Source organism: Rattus norvegicus, chromosome 18 (assembly GCF_021556685.1).
Source record: "Rattus norvegicus strain SHRSP/BbbUtx chromosome 18, alternate assembly SHRSP_T2T, whole genome shotgun sequence".
Classification (NCBI taxonomy): Eukaryota; Metazoa; Chordata; class Mammalia; order Rodentia; family Muridae; genus Rattus; species Rattus norvegicus.
In genome coordinates this window covers 54,512,415-54,530,459 of record NC_141551.1, presented here as the reverse complement: position 1 = coordinate 54,530,459, position 18,045 = coordinate 54,512,415, and the positions used below count along the sequence as shown (strand labels likewise).

At 40.1% G+C, this 18,045-nt stretch overlaps 1 protein-coding gene across 2 annotated transcripts in view; it reads right to left on the bottom strand.

The window, feature by feature from the left end:
* Positions 1 to 7,298: 7,298 nt before the first annotated feature.
* Adamts19 (ADAM metallopeptidase with thrombospondin type 1 motif, 19) overlaps positions 7,299 to 18,045 on the bottom strand; it is a 184,616-nt gene continuing 173,869 nt past the window's right edge. For both annotated transcript variants that reach the window (NM_001108433.3, XM_087593119.1), the window contains 2 exon segments: positions 7,299 to 8,434; positions 11,875 to 12,052. In NM_001108433.3, coding sequence (NP_001101903.2) covers positions 8,283 to 8,434; positions 11,875 to 12,052 — 330 coding nt within the window. In that variant the 3' untranslated portion in view covers positions 7,299 to 8,282.

Sequence of the window (18,045 nt, the reverse complement as noted above, 5' to 3'; positions counted from 1 at the left end):
GCTGCCAAAAAAATATCTAATGAACCAGTATTTCTCAGACTGCTTTTCCTAAAGTATTCTTCGGGGGAAAATACACATCTTCAAGAAGAGCCTAACTTGTCTTTGGCTCTCTGTATTGGCAAGTGGAGACACAGAACTTACATCCAAAGAGGTTTGATTAGATCTTTCTCTTAGCCAAAGTATGAGGTAGGAGCATTCAGTTCTCCTCGGGCTTCTTCCAGATTTCTCTGTATTGCCCCATGCACGGAGTTTTTATACTGACTCTTAATTTGCAAACTTACTCGCAGGGTCTCCATCTTTCCCCACATTTTTTCTTTAAAACCTACCATTTCTTATTCCTTACTGCTATCCTTGAAAACAGGAAAACAGACCTCTTTTTCACACCTACTGGTCTTCCTCCCTATCATCGCAAGAAATGGATACATCTAATCACATCCAAGACTTCTCTTCTCCTCCCTACCTCTTGCAGGCCTCCTAACCATCTGTGAGTCACATCTGACACAGAACCTTCCAGAAAGCCCTGTCTCTTCAGTAAATATGACTTTTCCTCCTTTTAAACTTCCGAGTAATTTATTTATAATTTTGTCTGTTTGATGATGTATTTCCTAATTTTATTTTAGAAGTCCCTTGTGATGGCTAATACTGGTCACTGCCAACGACAGTCCTTAGAATCACATGGTAGACACACCTATGTGTTATCTAGATTCAATTAATAAAGGAAGACAGACTCTAACTGTGGGTGATGCCAATTCTATGTACTCTGATCCAAGAGTGAATGTCTAGAAGAAAATTAACTAAACATCATCTTTCATCTCTCTCTCTCTCTGTTCCTCACTGCAGACCCAATGTGACCAGCTGTCTTGTGCTCCTGCCTGACCTGATATTCACTGCAGAATGATCTGTATGCCCAGAATGAACCAAATGAACCCTTTGTTCTCTATTGCTTGAGTCTAGTGTTTTACTGTAGCAGTGAAACTAGTAATTAATGGAAAATTGGTAGGAATAGTAGATATCAATGGTTGGTTGTAGTGATAAACCTGGCCTCAGAGCTCTGGGATTGGTCCGCAGGAGGAAGATGGGAGACTTTGGAAAGCTGGACTCACCTCTTAGGTGCTGTAAGCAGAACTTAGTCAGCCATCGCCCATGGAAGACACACATGTTGAAGGAAATGCCCAAAGTGGAGGCCCAGTTCATAAGGGTACAGTGAGCAATGTGGATCCCAGAAAACACTCGGGATGGAGGCCCTTCAGACTATATCCTGCCAAAGAATCTGGCTACATGCTTTTCTGGTCCTAAGAAATCATCTAAGGCTGAGTTTTCAAGAATAATGGATTAATTTATTTGTTGGAGAGAATTTCGTTTTTATTTTTTGGAATTTCCCATATGAATACTGAATTTATATCATTTCCCCCCACCCCTGCTCCTCCTTCCAATCCCTCCAATCCCTCTTAAATTCATGGCCTGCAGAATTTAATTACTGTTAATTTATATAGGCAGAGACTTTTAGATACACTCTGGTGAGTCCCTTTATAATTGATCCTACGTATCTGCGCTTAGGACTGAGCTCTTGAGATTGGATAACCTATCTGGGGAGGCTCATCCCTGGAGAACACTGACTCCTTCTCCCAGGACCCATTAATTGTCTATAGTTTTTCCTTTAAAGATGGGTCTTGTGATATTTCCCCATCCACACCGGAATGCCAACTAGTGCTGGCATTGTGCTAGTCTTGTTTACCCCACCATGTCCATCAGTTCTTGGGTTCAGCTTCCTGTAATATACGGAAGACACTATGTTTCAGGAGACATCCTGGTCCTCTGGCTCTCACATTTTTCTGGCCCCTCTTTCATGATGATCCCTGATCCTTAAATGTAGGGGTTGTGTTGCAGGGTATCCATTAGAGTTAGGCCCCCCAGATTACTTGTCTCTGCATTTTGGCCAGTTGTACATATCTGAAATGGTCTCCATCTGCTGCAAAAACAAACGTTTTGATAATGGATGAGAGCTGCATTTAGCTGTGGGCATATGTACTTAGAGTGCAGTTAGAAATTGTACTGCTTAAGGGAAGTGGCAATAGACGGTTCTCGTTTAGTATCTATAGCATGCCGTTAGCTGTTGGTAGTGAAGTAGCTTCACATGACTAGGCACGAAGTCCCTCCTTTTGTGGGGTCCTAAGTTCCAATTAGATGGTCTGTTGGCTGCTCCACTGGACATAAATGCCACTGCTGCACCTTTTGGGATATCTTGTTGTTCTGGTCATTGTGGTTTGTGAGCATTACAGCTCAGCAGGACTAGTGGTTGCTTTCCCTCCTTGGCAGCTTTCCTACTTCCTTCCAGTCTGATGAAAGCCAGGCCTGAGGGAAGAGACTTCTAAGTCAGATCCAGCTCAATCCCTCCAACCCTTTGTCATGAGTGCCTAAGTGTGTAGTGTGTTAAGCAATAGAGCATTACCTCAGATTTGTGAGAGACAACCAAGGGCAACGACAGCAGCCAATATGGTTTGGGAGTCTCTTGGACTCTCCGGATGAGTAACTTAACAGTGGGTTTCCTAGACCTGGCCCTCTTTTTATGTTGCTTATGATTGTTTACCTTTATTTTATCTATCTAAGTGTTTTGTCTTTGTGTATGTCAGTGTAGCATGTAAATGTATGCAGTAGCAAGAAGACGGGGTCAGATATCTAAAACTGGGGCTGAGGACCGTTGTGAGCCGTGGACGGATGCTGAGAACCAACCTCTCCTTCCTCCTTTCCCTCTCTATTGCCTCCCATCACCCTCCCCAGTTAATGTCTCCCTCACGGTTTTTTCCTATATAATATTATGTATATGCTATATATTAGATAATATATACTATCACTCATACAAACCACATCTTATATAACATTCATTATAAAATACATTGTATAATGTATATAGCATTATATAAAATATATAAGCCTACCATACTACCAATATGCAATGTTATATAATGTTTGTTATATATTATATAATATAATATTAGTCCCCTATCTAGAGTTCCCCTCCCCCATGTTTCCTTATTATTTCCCTGTTTTCTGCAGTTACTCTGTATCCTCACACCTAAAGATTCAGATCAATGGTCAACAAGCAAGAGAGCATGCACTATTTATCTTTTGGGAATGGGATGCCTCACTCAGTATAATACTTTCTAGTTCCTTCTATCTACTTGTAAATTCCATATTTTTTTGTGGTTGAATAATATTGCAACACACACACACACACACACTGCATTTCTACCATGGATTCATCAGTGGAAGGGCATTCGGTTGTTTCTGCTTTCTAGCTGGTACAAATAGAGTGGCAAGGACCCCTGGACTAGGAATATGGAGCCATTTGTGTGTGTGCTGAGGGGTTGTACAGCTGGGTGGTATGGTAGGTTCACTTAAGGTTTTTGAGTATTCTTTGTATTGATTTCCAGAATGGATGGAGAACATGATGATCCCACTCACAATGGGGACCCCCTCTCCCCACATGCCTCTCAGCAACCACTGTCAATCTTGATCTCACCCATTCTGACTGGGATAAGGTGATATCTCCAAGTAGCTTTAATTTGCATTTCTCTAATTGCCTAGGTGTTGTTGTAAAATAGGACTCGCTAGGTCCTGCACCGGTGCCCCAAGATATCTGCTAGATATATTGGTGGAAACACATCCCAACTCCTAGGTGGCCCAATGTCTCCTGCCACCACACACTTTGCTACACTCAAATTGTCACATAAAAGAACACACAACACAATAATCTTTGACCCAATCAGTAAGATATAATTGCCCACCTAAGCATACAAAGCCCAGTACCATCCATCCCTTAAGAACATTTGTAAAAACCTGTAAAGGGACATTGTGGAATCTTAACATCACCCGCCATATTGTCCTGCCCTGGCTTCTCTTTCTTCCTCCAGTCTCTCCTCCTTTCCATTCCAGTCTTCTCCTCTTTCAAACTTCTCTCCCGCCCATCCTTCCTTCTCCTCCAATGACAGGCTTCCTTCTATCCTGTACCTGCCCCTCACCTGTAGTTTACAAATTCCATGGGGAGAAGGTTCTGGTGAAGTCACCTGAGTTCTGAGTACATGACTAGGCAGCTGTCCTTGGGGCAGTGGAATTAGCATCAAAATACAGATAACTCCAAGGCAAACCACAACACCTAGGTAGCAGAACACTTTTTTTTAAAAAAGGTATCTCTTCGACATTTTTACATTTGAGAACTCTCTGCTCAGATTTATAGCCCAATTTTCATTTGGGTCATTTGGCTCCTTGACTCTGTTTTTTGAGTTCTTTGTAGATTCTAAATATATGTCAATCTTATGTCAGACATAGGGGTAGGAAATATTCTCTCTATAGCTTCCTTTGCTGTACAGAAGCTTTTGAGTTTTATGAGGTCCCACTTTGTCAACAGTTGGTCTTAACGCTTAGGCAAATAGAGTCGTATCTGGCAACATTTTTCCTACACTTGCATATTGTAGGGGGCTCCCTATAGCCTCATCCGTGTGTGTGTGTGTGTGTGTGTGTGTGTGTGTGTGTGTGTGTGTGTCTGTGTCTGTGTCTGTGTCTGTGTGTCTGTGTGATGACAGATATGGGTCTAATCCCATTCTTCTACATGCTAGCGTGCAGTTTTTCTATTACTGTGTGTTGAAGATGTTATTTGTCAGTGTGAACTTTTGGCATTTTTGCCAAATCTGAGGTGGATCTAGTTAATTATATTAATATTTGGGTCCTCTGTTTTGTTGCATTGTTCTATATGTCCATTTTTGTTCCTGGACCATGCTGTTTTTATCATTTTAGCTCTGCAATACAGCTTGAAGTCTGGAATGGCGATCCTTCCAACCTTGTTCTTTTTGGTCATTGTCCCATTTGCTATCTGGACACTTTGTGGTTCCATATTGATTTTACGATTAATGTAAAGAATGACATGGGGATTTTGATTGTGCTTTCAATGAATCTACAGATTTCTTTGGGTAAAAATAGTTACTTTTACAATATTCATTCTACGATTCCAGGAGGGTAGAAGGTCTTTCTGTCTTCTACTGTCTTCTCCAAGCTCTTCCTTCAGAGATTTTAAGTTTCCATAGTCAAGAGTTTTGAGGCTGCTGTGAAAGGCAGCGTTTCCATGATCTATGTCTCAGCATGGTTGCTGTTGGTACATACAAATACAACTGGTTTCTATAATTTGATATGGTAGCCTGCCACTTTGCTGAAACGGTTAATCATGACTAGAAGTTTTCTGGTGGAATTTGGGGGCTTTCTTATCTATAATATCAAATCATCCACGAATAGGGATGATTTTACTTCTTCTTCTACTTGTTAACCCTTTAAATTCCCCCTCTTGTCTTGCTTCTCTATTTACTGGTTCATGTACTACATTAAAAAAAGAGATAGCAGGCAGACCTATCTTCTTCCTGATTTTAATGGGGTTGCTTTTAGTTTTTCTCCATTTAGGGTGATGTGGTCATTTGGTTTGCCAGATGTAGCTTTTATTACGTTATGGCACGTTTCCTTACGTTATGGTATGTTTCCTTATTCTTCCTTCCTACTACTCTCCAGGACTGTTATAAGGAAGGGTTGCTGAATTTTGTCCAAGGCCTGTTTTCTGTTTGTATTGAGATGGTTATGTGATTTTTGCCTGTAATTAATATTCTCCCTCTCTCTCTCTCTCTCTCTCTCTCTCTCTCTCTCTCTCTCTCTCTCTCCCTCCCTCTCTCTCTCCCTCCCCCCTCCTTCCTTCCCTCTCTCTCTCCCCCACCTCTCTCTCTCCCTCCTCCTTCCTTCCCTCTCTCTCTCCCCCCACCTCTCTCTCTCCCTCCCTCCCTCTCCCTCCCTCTCTCTCTCTCTCTCTCTCTCTCTCTCTCTCTCTCTCCCCCCCACCTCTCTCTCCCTCCATCTCCTCGCCTCTGTGTATGTCTACATGTCTACATACTTTTAGCGTTAGAGAAGAAGTTCGGACGCACTCTTTCTGTTCCTTTCGTTCGTTTTCGTGATCTAAGAAGTAGAGGTAGCTGTCACTCCGTTAAAGACCAGTAGAATCTGCTGTGCATCCATCTGGGCCTGGGGTTCCCTTTCTTGGAAGAGTTTTTATTATTGTTTAGATCTCCTTATGCATTATGGGTAAGTTTTCATTGTTTTTCTGAATCTGTTAAATGTTTTGTTTTGTGTCCCACAAGTGTTTGTTTTGTGGTTTGTTTTAGAGAAGTTTCCATGGAAATCTGGGCACTATATCAACTCTTTGGGGTTTGGGTGGAATTTTCTCTAGGTATCTCTTAAGTACATTTCATGTAAGGTGTTATTTAATTCTGATACTTCTGCCTTTATTTTTTGTTCGAATAACCCGTAACCTGAGGGAAAATGGGGTATCAAAATCACCAACTATTACTGAGTTCATACTCTGACCCACTTCAGCACGTGGAGCTATGCTATTTTGGTTTCAGATGCGTGGGCTCAGAAATCAAGAAAATTTGGAATATCTCATCTTATTTCAAGTTTCAAGGAGAGGTTAGGATGCTGCACATCTTGGGTTATATTTAGCACCCTAAATAACCACTCCTTGCCCACCTTTATATGGAAACTAACATCCTGTGATGAATAGATAAAACTCTCTGGAATCTATTAACCTAGCTAGCAGTGTGTGCCCACCAACCCCAGAGCTAAGAACGTCATCAGACAGTATCTGAGGCTCACAGAAAAGCTTCCCCCATCTTGTCGAAACCACCTTTCTGATGTAGTCACCCATGTATTTCAAACTTCAGACTTTCTTTGTAAAAATATAAAACTTCATGAAACTGCCTCTATCTTAGATCATGGAATTTTAACCTAGATCTGTATTCCCAGGCTTTGGCTACCCAAAGATGGTTCTAGAATAAATGATCTCTTATTTGCTTTAAGATGAGAGCTATGTTTTTTTTTGTTTTGTTTTGTTTTTTGCATCAATAGTAATACAAAGAGGGACAGGGGATACCTGCACAGGAAGTGGGCTGTACTATACGAAAGGAACCTCAGTTTTAGGGAACCTGAACACTGTAGGATCTCAAGTATGCACACGTTCCCCTTGCTCTCAAAAGAGATCTTCTGTCCCCCTCCCCTCCGCAAGCTCACTCCGCATGCTTCCGGTAGTGAAGACTTCAGAACAGAGGCAGACAGGGCCTCTTCTTGCCAAGTATGGAAATGTGGACAGCCCTGTGAAGACCTGTCTTCCCAAAGGAAGTCTCACATATTTTAATGAAAAAAAAATTCTAAGAAACCATGTGAACCATGTGCAATATTTTCTTATGGGAAAAAAAATTAAGATGTCTTTTGAATTTTCAGAAGAATTATAAATTTTATTTCTTTTAAAAAGGCAAAACACAACGAAACTATCAAAATATTATCTGAATCTCATTTTCTTTTTCTTATTTCCTAGGGAAATAAAAGGAAAAATATTTACTACCATTGCTCATATGATTTCTGAGTCAAAGTATGGTCCTCATTTGTAAATCTTCTAGGGGATGGAAGGATGTGGGTGCATCCATGCTTTCTCTGTTGGAAATACCTTTTAAAAGCCACAGTCTAATGGCATGTTACAATAATACAGGTTTTATAGGGAGCTGCCACTTCTATCGCAGCGTCTCTACACCTACACCAACAGCGCAACGGTGATTCAGTGTACATCAATACAGTGCTTCAGGCTCACGGTACTTGTGTTCAAGTGCGTGTCCACTGACATGATCAAAGTCTCTGTCTTGACTCCTCCATTATTAATATAAAGGTATCATTACAGTAGAATGTCTCCTATGCTCGCCTCGAAATCTGAATCAAATTCATTATACATTCTCTCAAACTTTTCAAGACTGTGAGGTTTGTTCTGTTTACACATCTCCTGCCAATAACAGAAAATGGGCAGATTCTGCAGCAGGACACAAGAAAATATGTCATTTTCTGCATATATAGCTAAGCTATCATGCTAAGGTAGAGTACACACTGGATAACTTAATGGTTTTGGTGGAGAGAAAATAGCACCTTAGAGACAGCCCTAAATGAAAAAAATTTTCTTTTTTTCTTATTAGTTTACTAGACCCAACTTACTAATTCATATTAAAATTATTTATGAAGCTTCATAATATAAAACCAAAATGCTTGTATGACCAAAACAAACACCACATTAGATGCCTCACAGGCAAATAAATTAATTTGATTAAATTATATGTAATCTGATAGTATTTGGTCTGAAAAACATGCTAGTGTGTGTGTTTATAAATAATGCAATAGCAAAACAGCTAAGAGCCAGTCAGCCAGTTTGCCAGAGGTCAACTCTTCTGCCGTAGCTTTTGGGCATAGAAGTCCCTGCATGTCTCACAGCACCGCTGGTACCAACGCATGTCCTGACAAAGATTCTTCTCCCGTATCACTCTGCAGTACACTGGCCACTGGTCTCCCAGGCACTTGAAGGTCAGGGCAGCTAGAAAACAGAATATCGTGAGTTCTGGGACTTCATTCTGTGAAGGTGCAAAGGCATTATCAGTAGGAACAACTTCCACTCTTTTTTGGGGGGAGCTAATTTGCCTCATCTTAACCTGTCTATTTCACCTGACAGAACAGAAAAAACAAACAAACAAACAAAAAATACCAAAGAACCGCACACCCTGTAAGATAGCAGCAGAGTGAATGCATAGTGCTCTTACTTGGGGACATCTGAAGCTTACTAAAAATGGATGGCTCAAATCAATATGCAGTAGAGTTTCTAAGTTTTAGTTGCATTTATTAATTGTCTGTATTGGTTGCTTTTCCTGTTGCTCTGATAAAATACCCCAATAAAAACAATGTGGGCCCTAGGCCAAGAAGCAGAGATGGACAGACTGTGGCGTCCAGCTCACTTTCTTCTTGTCATACAGTCCAAGGTTCCATCCTAGGGAATGGTGCTGCCCACAGTGGGAGAGTCTTCTCACTTCAATTAAATTAGTCAAAATAATTCCCAGCAAGTATACCAAGAGGTTTATCTTCCATATGATTCCGGATTTCAACAAGTTGACAATTGAGATTAATCATCATGTTGTTTGTAGATATGTGTACTGTTTACATTTTAAAGACATTTATATTGTATGTATGGTTGTTTTGTCTACAGATAGGTATGTGTACTGTGTGTACATCTTGTGCCAGAGGAGGTCATAAGAGGGCATCAGATGCACTGGAACTAGAGTAACAGATGAGTATGAGCTACCATGTGGGTGCTGGGAACCAAAACTGGGGCCCTTGGAAGATCTATAAATACTTGCTATGGATTCAACTTTCCAGGCCCCTGTGCGTACTATTTAAATAGGGTCTTGGCATCTAAGTTCTTAGGCTCCAGTCTAGCGTTGAGTGTCTGCAGTCACATCTAGTTCAACACTACAAGTTTCTCTATTTCATTTACGTTTTTATTCAGGGATTTTTGAAGATAGGATTAAAAGGCGAGAACTGTAGTCTCTTTTCCCCTCTGTATGAATATGTTCATAAGTAATTGTTTCTTTAAAGCAACATCGCTCTCTAGCTCACATTGGTCTGGAATTCACTGCAACCCAAGATGGCTTTGACCTCATGGAGCATTGCCTCCCGATCCTCCTTGGTTCTGAGATGTCTGTACCACCCCACTGAACTTAATGTATCTCCATATTAATAACCGTATCTACACATGAAATAACAAAGAAACAGCAAAATGAAGATGTGCCCATATTTTACTCTGCATAATACTTTCCCATCTAACAAGTGGGGAAGCAGACGATATGGAGAAGGAATGCTGGCTTTTTTAAGCATCGAAGCTGGCTTTCAGAATGATGGAAATTTGCAGTGATTTATCAGCAGTGCTTGGACTGAGGATCTGATCCGGACAATTCTGTACTGAAGATCTGGCTTCAGGATGTCAGAATAAAGTGTGTCCCAGCATCTGTTGTGAAATTCAGCTTGCAGTAAGTTTGTTTGTTTGTTTGTTTGTTTTGTTTTGTTTTTTCTTTTCTTTTCTGACTGTTCAAATTCATGCTCTTCCCTAACCTGCTTTTCCTTGGTATAATTTATTTCAGCAACAGAAGAACAACCAATACACCTTTCAAACACTCAGAAGTAGAAAATGCAAAAGTTCTTCCTCCACTCTGAGACTTTTCCCTGGAATGACAGACACTTCTCAGACTTGTGTGATTGTCACACAGAGGTTTGTCTTTTGTTGGAAGCATTTGAGGAATTTGCTTAAGGACTGTTTAACTTTCATCTTGATTAGAGTTTGTGATGGTTTGTATATGTCCAGCTCAGGGATTGGTGCTATTTAGAGGTGTGGCCTTGTTGGAGTAGGCGTGTCACTGTGGGTGTGGGCTTTAAGACCCTCGTTCTAGCTGCCTGGAAGCCAGTATCTGCTAGCAGCCTTCAGATGAAGAGGTAGAACTCTCAGCTCCTTCTGCACCATACCTGCCTCAGTGCTGCTATGCTTCTCACCTTGATGATAGTGGATTGAACCTCTGAGCCTGTAAGCCAGCCCCAATTAAATGTTGCTTTGTAAGAGTTGCCATGGTCATGGTGTCTGCTCACAGCAGTACAACCCTAACTAAGAGAGCGATATTCTATTTTAACTAAGTATTGTCAAAGAAACATTAATTATTTGGTTCAAAAGGAATTGCTGATTTCAAACTTCTGGAACCTATTGAATCTTTTGTTGACAATATAAAAGTACACATGACAGTAAATTAGCTTCTTTTATTTTTCCAATTATCCAAATATTAACACGATTTAAATTGTTCTCCTGGAAGGTATATATTGAAAACCTTAATCCACTGGTTGCCACATAGATGTATTATTAACGTACTAATTGCACATAGATAAAGAATAATTTAGTCTTTAAGATTTGTTATGCAAATATAAGATACCTGCATTTAAAAGCACACCTGATGATAAATCAGATTATATAATAAGGATTGACAACACTTAACAAAAGTACTTCATTATTCTAACAAAAGAACAAAATATTGCCAGTAATCACTACTGCATGTTTCTCTCACATGCATTCTTAGTTTTTAATTAGAAATAAATATGTATATATATGTGTGTATATATATGTATACATTCGTATATAGATAATACATATATGTATTGTGTGGATGTTAGGTGTGGGTAGAGGCTAGAAAAGTGGCCCGTGACATGAGAACAAGAGAGCCTTCAAAGTAGGGTAATAGAGCACACACAGTATGGGAGTGGACAGAGGAATGCGGGGAATGGGAGGGTGCAGTGGGTACCAGTGGCCTGGAGATGGGGGAGGAGAAGACAGGCCAACCAGAACTCAGAATGAATGAAAATCATAAGAGACGTCCCTTTGTGTCAACTAAGCAATGAGTTAAAAAAATACAAAGAGAAATAAGTATTGCCAGGCAGGGCTTGTAAACATATAGTTCTGGCCTCAAATGTACGAAAAGTGCCTCATGTTTGCTTCTGTCATTTTTACCTGCCCACTGTTTATGGGAAGTCACTTTTGTCCTCTCTATCATAAAGAAAATTGACATCCGGGATCAAAAGAAGGACATTAACCATGGAGTAATCGAATATTTACTCATAACTTCCCCTTCCACAGATATCAATACAGTCCCACTGACGAGCAAGCCTGAAGTTTAAACTCTGTGGTGGCAAGATTAACAAGGTGATCTCAGGTAGTGTGACTTCAGTATTTCCTAGACTTATCTCTGAGTAGATCCATCAGGGAGGGAAAGGAGTCTTTATGAAACTTTAAAACTTACTTGCAACCTTTTGGACTAAAGTATATTTAATTAGACCCAACTTGGAGACAAACCAACTGGTCCAGTTTAATATGTCCCAAGCTTTAAGGCAATGGACGAACTAAAGGATCCTCTCTGTGCCATAAAGCCATCCACTCTGCGATCCGCTTACCCAGTCTCGGTGACGTTATTGTGTTTACGTTAATCTTCTCATTACAGGGCTGAAGGTGACATGGCCTGTATGCTGCAGGTTTCTCTGAAGAAAAGCATTCATTCCCATGCCTTCCTGTGATCTTATGCATGCACTGGATAACACGAGACTGCATGCCTTTGCCACAGGTAATGGAGCACTGGGGAGGAAAATGGGTATGAGTTATTTTGATGTTTTCCCAGTCTGAATTTCAAGCCACCATATATGTGATACATATCTATGCATGTGTGTGCTTATATATATACACATATATGTATATATATATATATACACACACACATAAACAAAAATTATATGTAAGAGAAATATAACTGTGCTTATCCAAGGAGTATCTCTCTCCCACATCACTGTTGATGTAATGAGCTACTTATGACCCATGTGTTATGAACGCCATATATACGGGCACACCTGCTAGCATTAAGTGGACTCACTGGGTTTACAAACAACAACACACAAAATTAGGTGAGAATAGTGGGGGTAGGATAGATGAAGAATTGGAAGGGATGGATGGGGAGTCAGACCTAAAATAAGTTAAAGAAATTATGGAAGTCCTAAATAAATAAATAAATAAATAAGCAAGCACACACGTTTTTGATTATTTGTTATTTTCTCGTGTGTATGGATGGGTGTGCAAGCCAAAGGGCCTCAGGTGTCATCCTAGGAAACATCATCCGCCTCCTGTGAGAAGAGGTCTGTCATTGGCTAGAATTTACTAATTAGGCTAGACTGACTGGGTAGCCCAGTGAGCCTTCTGCCTGCACTACCCAGTGCTGGGATTACTATGGGTGATGGGTACTGGAGGGAAAACCAAGTCCTCGTACTTGTGGTACAAGCACCTGACAGACTGCTTTCTTCTCATCCCTCAGGACATACATTTTATTAAAGAGAAAAAGTAAGTAACCAAAGCAATCTATAAGGTAAGAATACATGAAGAGGTGTTCTGATCTATATTCCTAATATCCGTGGAGCGTTTCAAGACGATCGGGGTGTTTGAGACCGCGAAGGGGTGAGAAGATCTGCACAGGGCAAAGGTTCAACTTGCTGAGCCAGAAGAGGTCCTCCCTGGTCCTCTGTCACTAACCCTTCCTAAATCATTCCCCCGCAGTTTAGAAGATGCCACAATGTCTGAGCTAACCGAAGCAACACATGGGGGTTTTGTCCCCAAAATTATTAACAAAACTGAAGTAACTAGTTACACGATGACACAAAATCAGCCGAGAATTGTCTAAATGGTAGCTTCATGGATCCTGGGCAGTAAAACATTTTAGTTTCTCCTCTTATGAAAATCAATTTTGTAATCATTTGAACATAACCTGAAAATCAATATACTACTCAGGGAATAATAAAAAATTCATAATTTGTTTAAGTAAGCGGTATTATGTCTGCTATTGAAACTAATAAAATAAACTTTATTCAATTATTTCATGCTTCTAGAATTCAATTTCCATTAGAGAACGTCAATAATAGACCAAAAGCCTTGCAGCAATTATTTTCTTCATAAAATACAACTTGGTAAAAGTTTTATTACTGGTATGTGACAAAAAGTAAATAAATGTTTGAAGAGAGACAGCTGGGACCCCAGGAAGTCTTCTAAACTTTTTGACTTCTTACAGAAGACAAAACTAAATAATTGGGATTTTCTCAAATGACATCACCATGATTAAAAACAGACAGGCATTAAAAGAGAAAGCCAAAATAATTTCGGCATGGGAATTAAGAGACCTTGATTTTAATATTGCCCCTAGCAACTAATGTATCTGCGCCTCATTTCCCCTTCGTATTGCTGCTGATCCTAACGATAGTTTAAGCTCTAGCCCACGATGGAAGGTAACTTCCACACAGTCTCTTATTAACGTCACTGCCTCTGGGCAGTTTTCAAGTGCCGAAGCTGGGTATAGTGAAAGAGTCATTTCAGTAATTAATGATTCTCCTTGAAGACTGAAACATTGTGACAAAGGTTATGTTAAACAGCCTTAAGAATGATACTCTGTTTGGGTTTTTCTGAACATCCCATCAATCATTGGGGTCTTTAAAAAATATTTATTGATTCCTCTTTACGTTCTGGATTCTGTACTGAAAAATGAAATGAATGGTCTATTTATACTGAAGATCTGGTGTTGTACTTAATGCCCCTTATTAACAAAACACAGTGACTAATGCGTGGGATTAAAAACAGGTTAGTAAACACAGCCAGGCAGTTCCATCCACTTTAAGCCAGTTGCTTACAATTTAAATAATAAGCTATTACAAAGACGTGGCTGCTTTGAGACTAAAGAGACTGGTACCACTCCTTCTGAAAGCCTTTGTACTGAGCGGCCCCAACACTAGCCAATATGACTCTAGCATATCGTGCATGTCAAGGTAGTGGTGCTCAGAGATTGTAGGTGAGGTTTCCCATAGCCCCCGTGAGTACTGTTTCGTCATTCTCTATCCGAGAAAAACAGAGGCTTAAGTAAGTTAAGTATGTTTCGTTATCAGAAGTGCTAGAAGTGGAGATATGAATGGAGACTTCGGATGCTAGGTGTTTGCTACTGCTCTTCCTAGACAAAACCAGTCAGAAACCTTTCCTCATCCCCCACACTGCTGAGCCATTCTCGCCGTGTATAGCAGCTGGGTTCTGACAGCTGGCCCAAAGTAGTGTCAACCAGAAAGAGGGGACCTCAGCTGCGGAGTTACCTCCGACAGGTGGACCTGTGGGCATATCTATAGGGCGTCTTCTTGATTGGTTAATGCAGGATGGTCCAGTCTATTGTGGGCAGTGTCACCCTGGGCTGGTGGTCCTGGGCTGTATAGGAAAGTAGGCTGACGAAGCCACAGAGAGCAAGTCAGTGAGCAGTGCTTCTCTGTGGTCTCTGCTTCAGTTCCTGCCTCCAGGTTTGCCTTGAGTTCCTGTCATGGCTGTCCTCACAGTGGAACATGGTCTAGACATACAAGCCAGATAAAACCTTTCCTTATCAAGTTGCTTTTGTATAGAGTGTTTTTATCCCAGCAAAAGAAAGCAAACCAGGACATCTTCTGTCTTACCATTAAATGCAGAAATGATATTTTGTTGCTGTTAGGATTCTCATTAGGTAGCTCAAGGCAAAACCCTTTGCCCTAATGAAATTCATTAGCACAACTGGTCTTTAGACACAGGGACTACATAATCTGTTAACTATCAGTACACTTTTTCTTAGAGTGTAGAAATGCAGTGGGGCAGACTTGAGTAAACTAGGATATACATAAAGTTATGAATCAAATTATGATTAGATGGTACAAATAAAATGGATTTGTAAATACCTGCTGTGTTCAAGATATTGTCTAATAGGGTTTAAATAGATGCATAATTAATTTCTTCAGAGTTCTACTATATCTAAGTCATAAAGCTTACTTCATTAATTTACTCAATAAATACACACTCAGAGGTGACACCGTACCAAGTACTGTTTTGGATATTCAGATATGGAAGGACACAGAAGGAAAAGGTCATTCACCCACAGGAGTTGGTATTTTCATAGCCAGTGAAGGTGAGAAAGACAACAGTCAAATGCCAGGCAATAGTGGGGCACACCTTTAATCCTATCTCTGAGGAAGCAGAGACAGGGAGATCTCTGTGAGTTCAAGGCCATGCTGGCCTACAGAGGACTTTGAGGGCAGCCAAAGTTACACAGAGACCCTATGTTGAAGAGGAAAAAAAAGAAGAGAAGGAGATAAGAAAATAAGGAAGTCAAATGTATTGTACTTTCGGATATGAACCAGTTCTATGGGGGAAAATAGAGGCTCTGAAAGAGAATGGGGGTAGGTTTGGGGAAGCATGTTTGGAGACTCAACTGAGAAGATGGGGAAAGAGTGCTGAAGAAGGCCGTCCTTCCCAAGGCCAGGCTAACCATGAACACAAGCCTGTGGGATCCAAACATGGGTTTCTTGCCATTGCAAGCACTCCATGTCTACCTCTCTGGTACTTTTTGATATACGCATTATTTATTTTGCATCCAATCATAATCACTCAAAAGGAAGCACAGGACTGTAGGGGGGGTGTGTTTCTTCACAATATAAGTCAATTAAAAACTATATTGCTCTCTCTGATTGCCATTATTCCTTCTGATTAATTTTAAGCTTGATCTTCACACGTAGCATGAAAAATTTAAGTATAGTTGAAACATGGCAATTCTTTTGACTTCTAGTAAAGCAAAATTGTTAAAATAACAAATCCAATACTCTAAAAAAATAACACAGAAAATCCAAGGCATACCAGACAACTTGCCATTGAGATTGTCTTGGCAAGAAAAAAGTGCTAGGATAGAGCTGAAATAGAACCTTAAAGTGTGGACTGGGGAATCTGTTTCCAAACTTTAATATTGCCCTGAAGGGCATTTGCAGCAGAATACCTCACTTCCATTCTGTACAAGAAACACAGTCACGTTATCCTAGCTTTGCGGCGCTGACCTTTAGAGCAAATGCAAGGAGTTTCATTTTTTTCAAAAATGTCTAAAAATACCTTTGGACATTTGTTTGTTTGTTTTGACAGAAATAACAAAGCTTATGGAAAATAAATGTTAGGAAACCCTTCTCTTCATACAAGATGAGTTCGAATAGCTTGATGCAAATTTTATTGCATCATGAAAGCTTACCTAGGGAAACGATAGAAAATGTCACCTTAGATTTTTCTATTAAGAGAATAAATATTTTTTTTTCTGTCTTGAGATACCGATGACCATTTCTGACACTAAAGTAAATTACATCTCAGCTTGCATACCAAAAACCGACATTAGATAACTTTACACAATATTTTAATTCCCTTGGGGTATGAAAATGATTAGTTTGTTAAATGAGGGTCAGAACCTGTGTTACAAAGGGTCATGGGACATAGTAATGAACAGATTCCGAATGACTTCCCGTTACATCCACAGTGGATGTAGACCTCAAAAGTCAACAGAGAAGCTTCTCTTAGCACAAACCCAAATAAGATAGAAAACACAAGGAACTGCACCATGCTCAGCCCTAAACAGGACATGTTTATGAGACTCCCTCAAGGTTCAGGGATCATTTTGGAAGAGGTGACAAAAGACTAAGAGCCAGAGGTGCTCGGCGACTGTAAGGAGTGTTTCCCAGACACGCTAGGGCAGCTGCACACGTGAGCTCACATGGAATGTACATGCTCAAACCTGAGAAAATGGAGGCATGGAGAGAGGGGAGGTGGGCAGGAAGGAAGTCATAGGCATACCTGAGGAAAATTGATAGCTGCTGAAAAATGGAAGTTTAGTTTTCTTTACGGCTGTGGCCCTAATAAGTCTAACACATTCCAGTGAATGGCCACATACTCAAGAGTACATGGGCAGCCCTAATTAAACTCGGTGTGTTTTAAAAAATTATGAAAGAGGGGTTGGGGCTGGGGATTTAGCTCAGTGGTAGAGCGCTTGCCTAGCAAGCACAAGGCCCTGGGTTCGGTCCCCAGCTCCGAAAAAAAGAAAAAAGAAAAAAATTATGAAAGAATACATACAAATTGTAGAAGAGGGGTTAGAGCCGAGAAGAGATGGGGGAGAGGATGAACACACTCAAGCTACAATGCATTAATTTTCAAAATCAAAAGTACGCATTTAAAGTATACATTATTAACCCTTTTAGCATCTTCTTTTATCTATATCCTTGGTGTGTTCAAAATGTGCACTACATGTGTCCAAGGATAGACATGATTGTGGCCTACTGCTTTTGTAAATGAGAACCCTAAGTTGCAGTCAAAAGGTTGGGCATTCCTGTGGCTTACATCCTTCCTGCCATTCTCATGGCAGGTAGTAAGGGCTGACTGGGTCATATAATGCTTACAAAAAATGGTAATGCTTCTAAGAGAGAATGTAAAGGAAGGAAGAAAAACAAAACGTTATCCTAAAATTAAAGACTATGATATCAGCTGTCTGATTCTTGTCACAAGGGAGCTCAATAGATACAGTATATATACACATGTGTATATATATATATATATGTATATATGTGTATATATGTATGTATATATATTTATATATATTAGTATTAAAATGAAATATTTCTTGAACTACAAATAGTATTTTACCTTAATTACTGCACTTTTAAGTTGCACCTGGAAGTAATGACTAAATTCACTTATCAACCAATTCATGTTGCAGAAAGGTTTTGTAT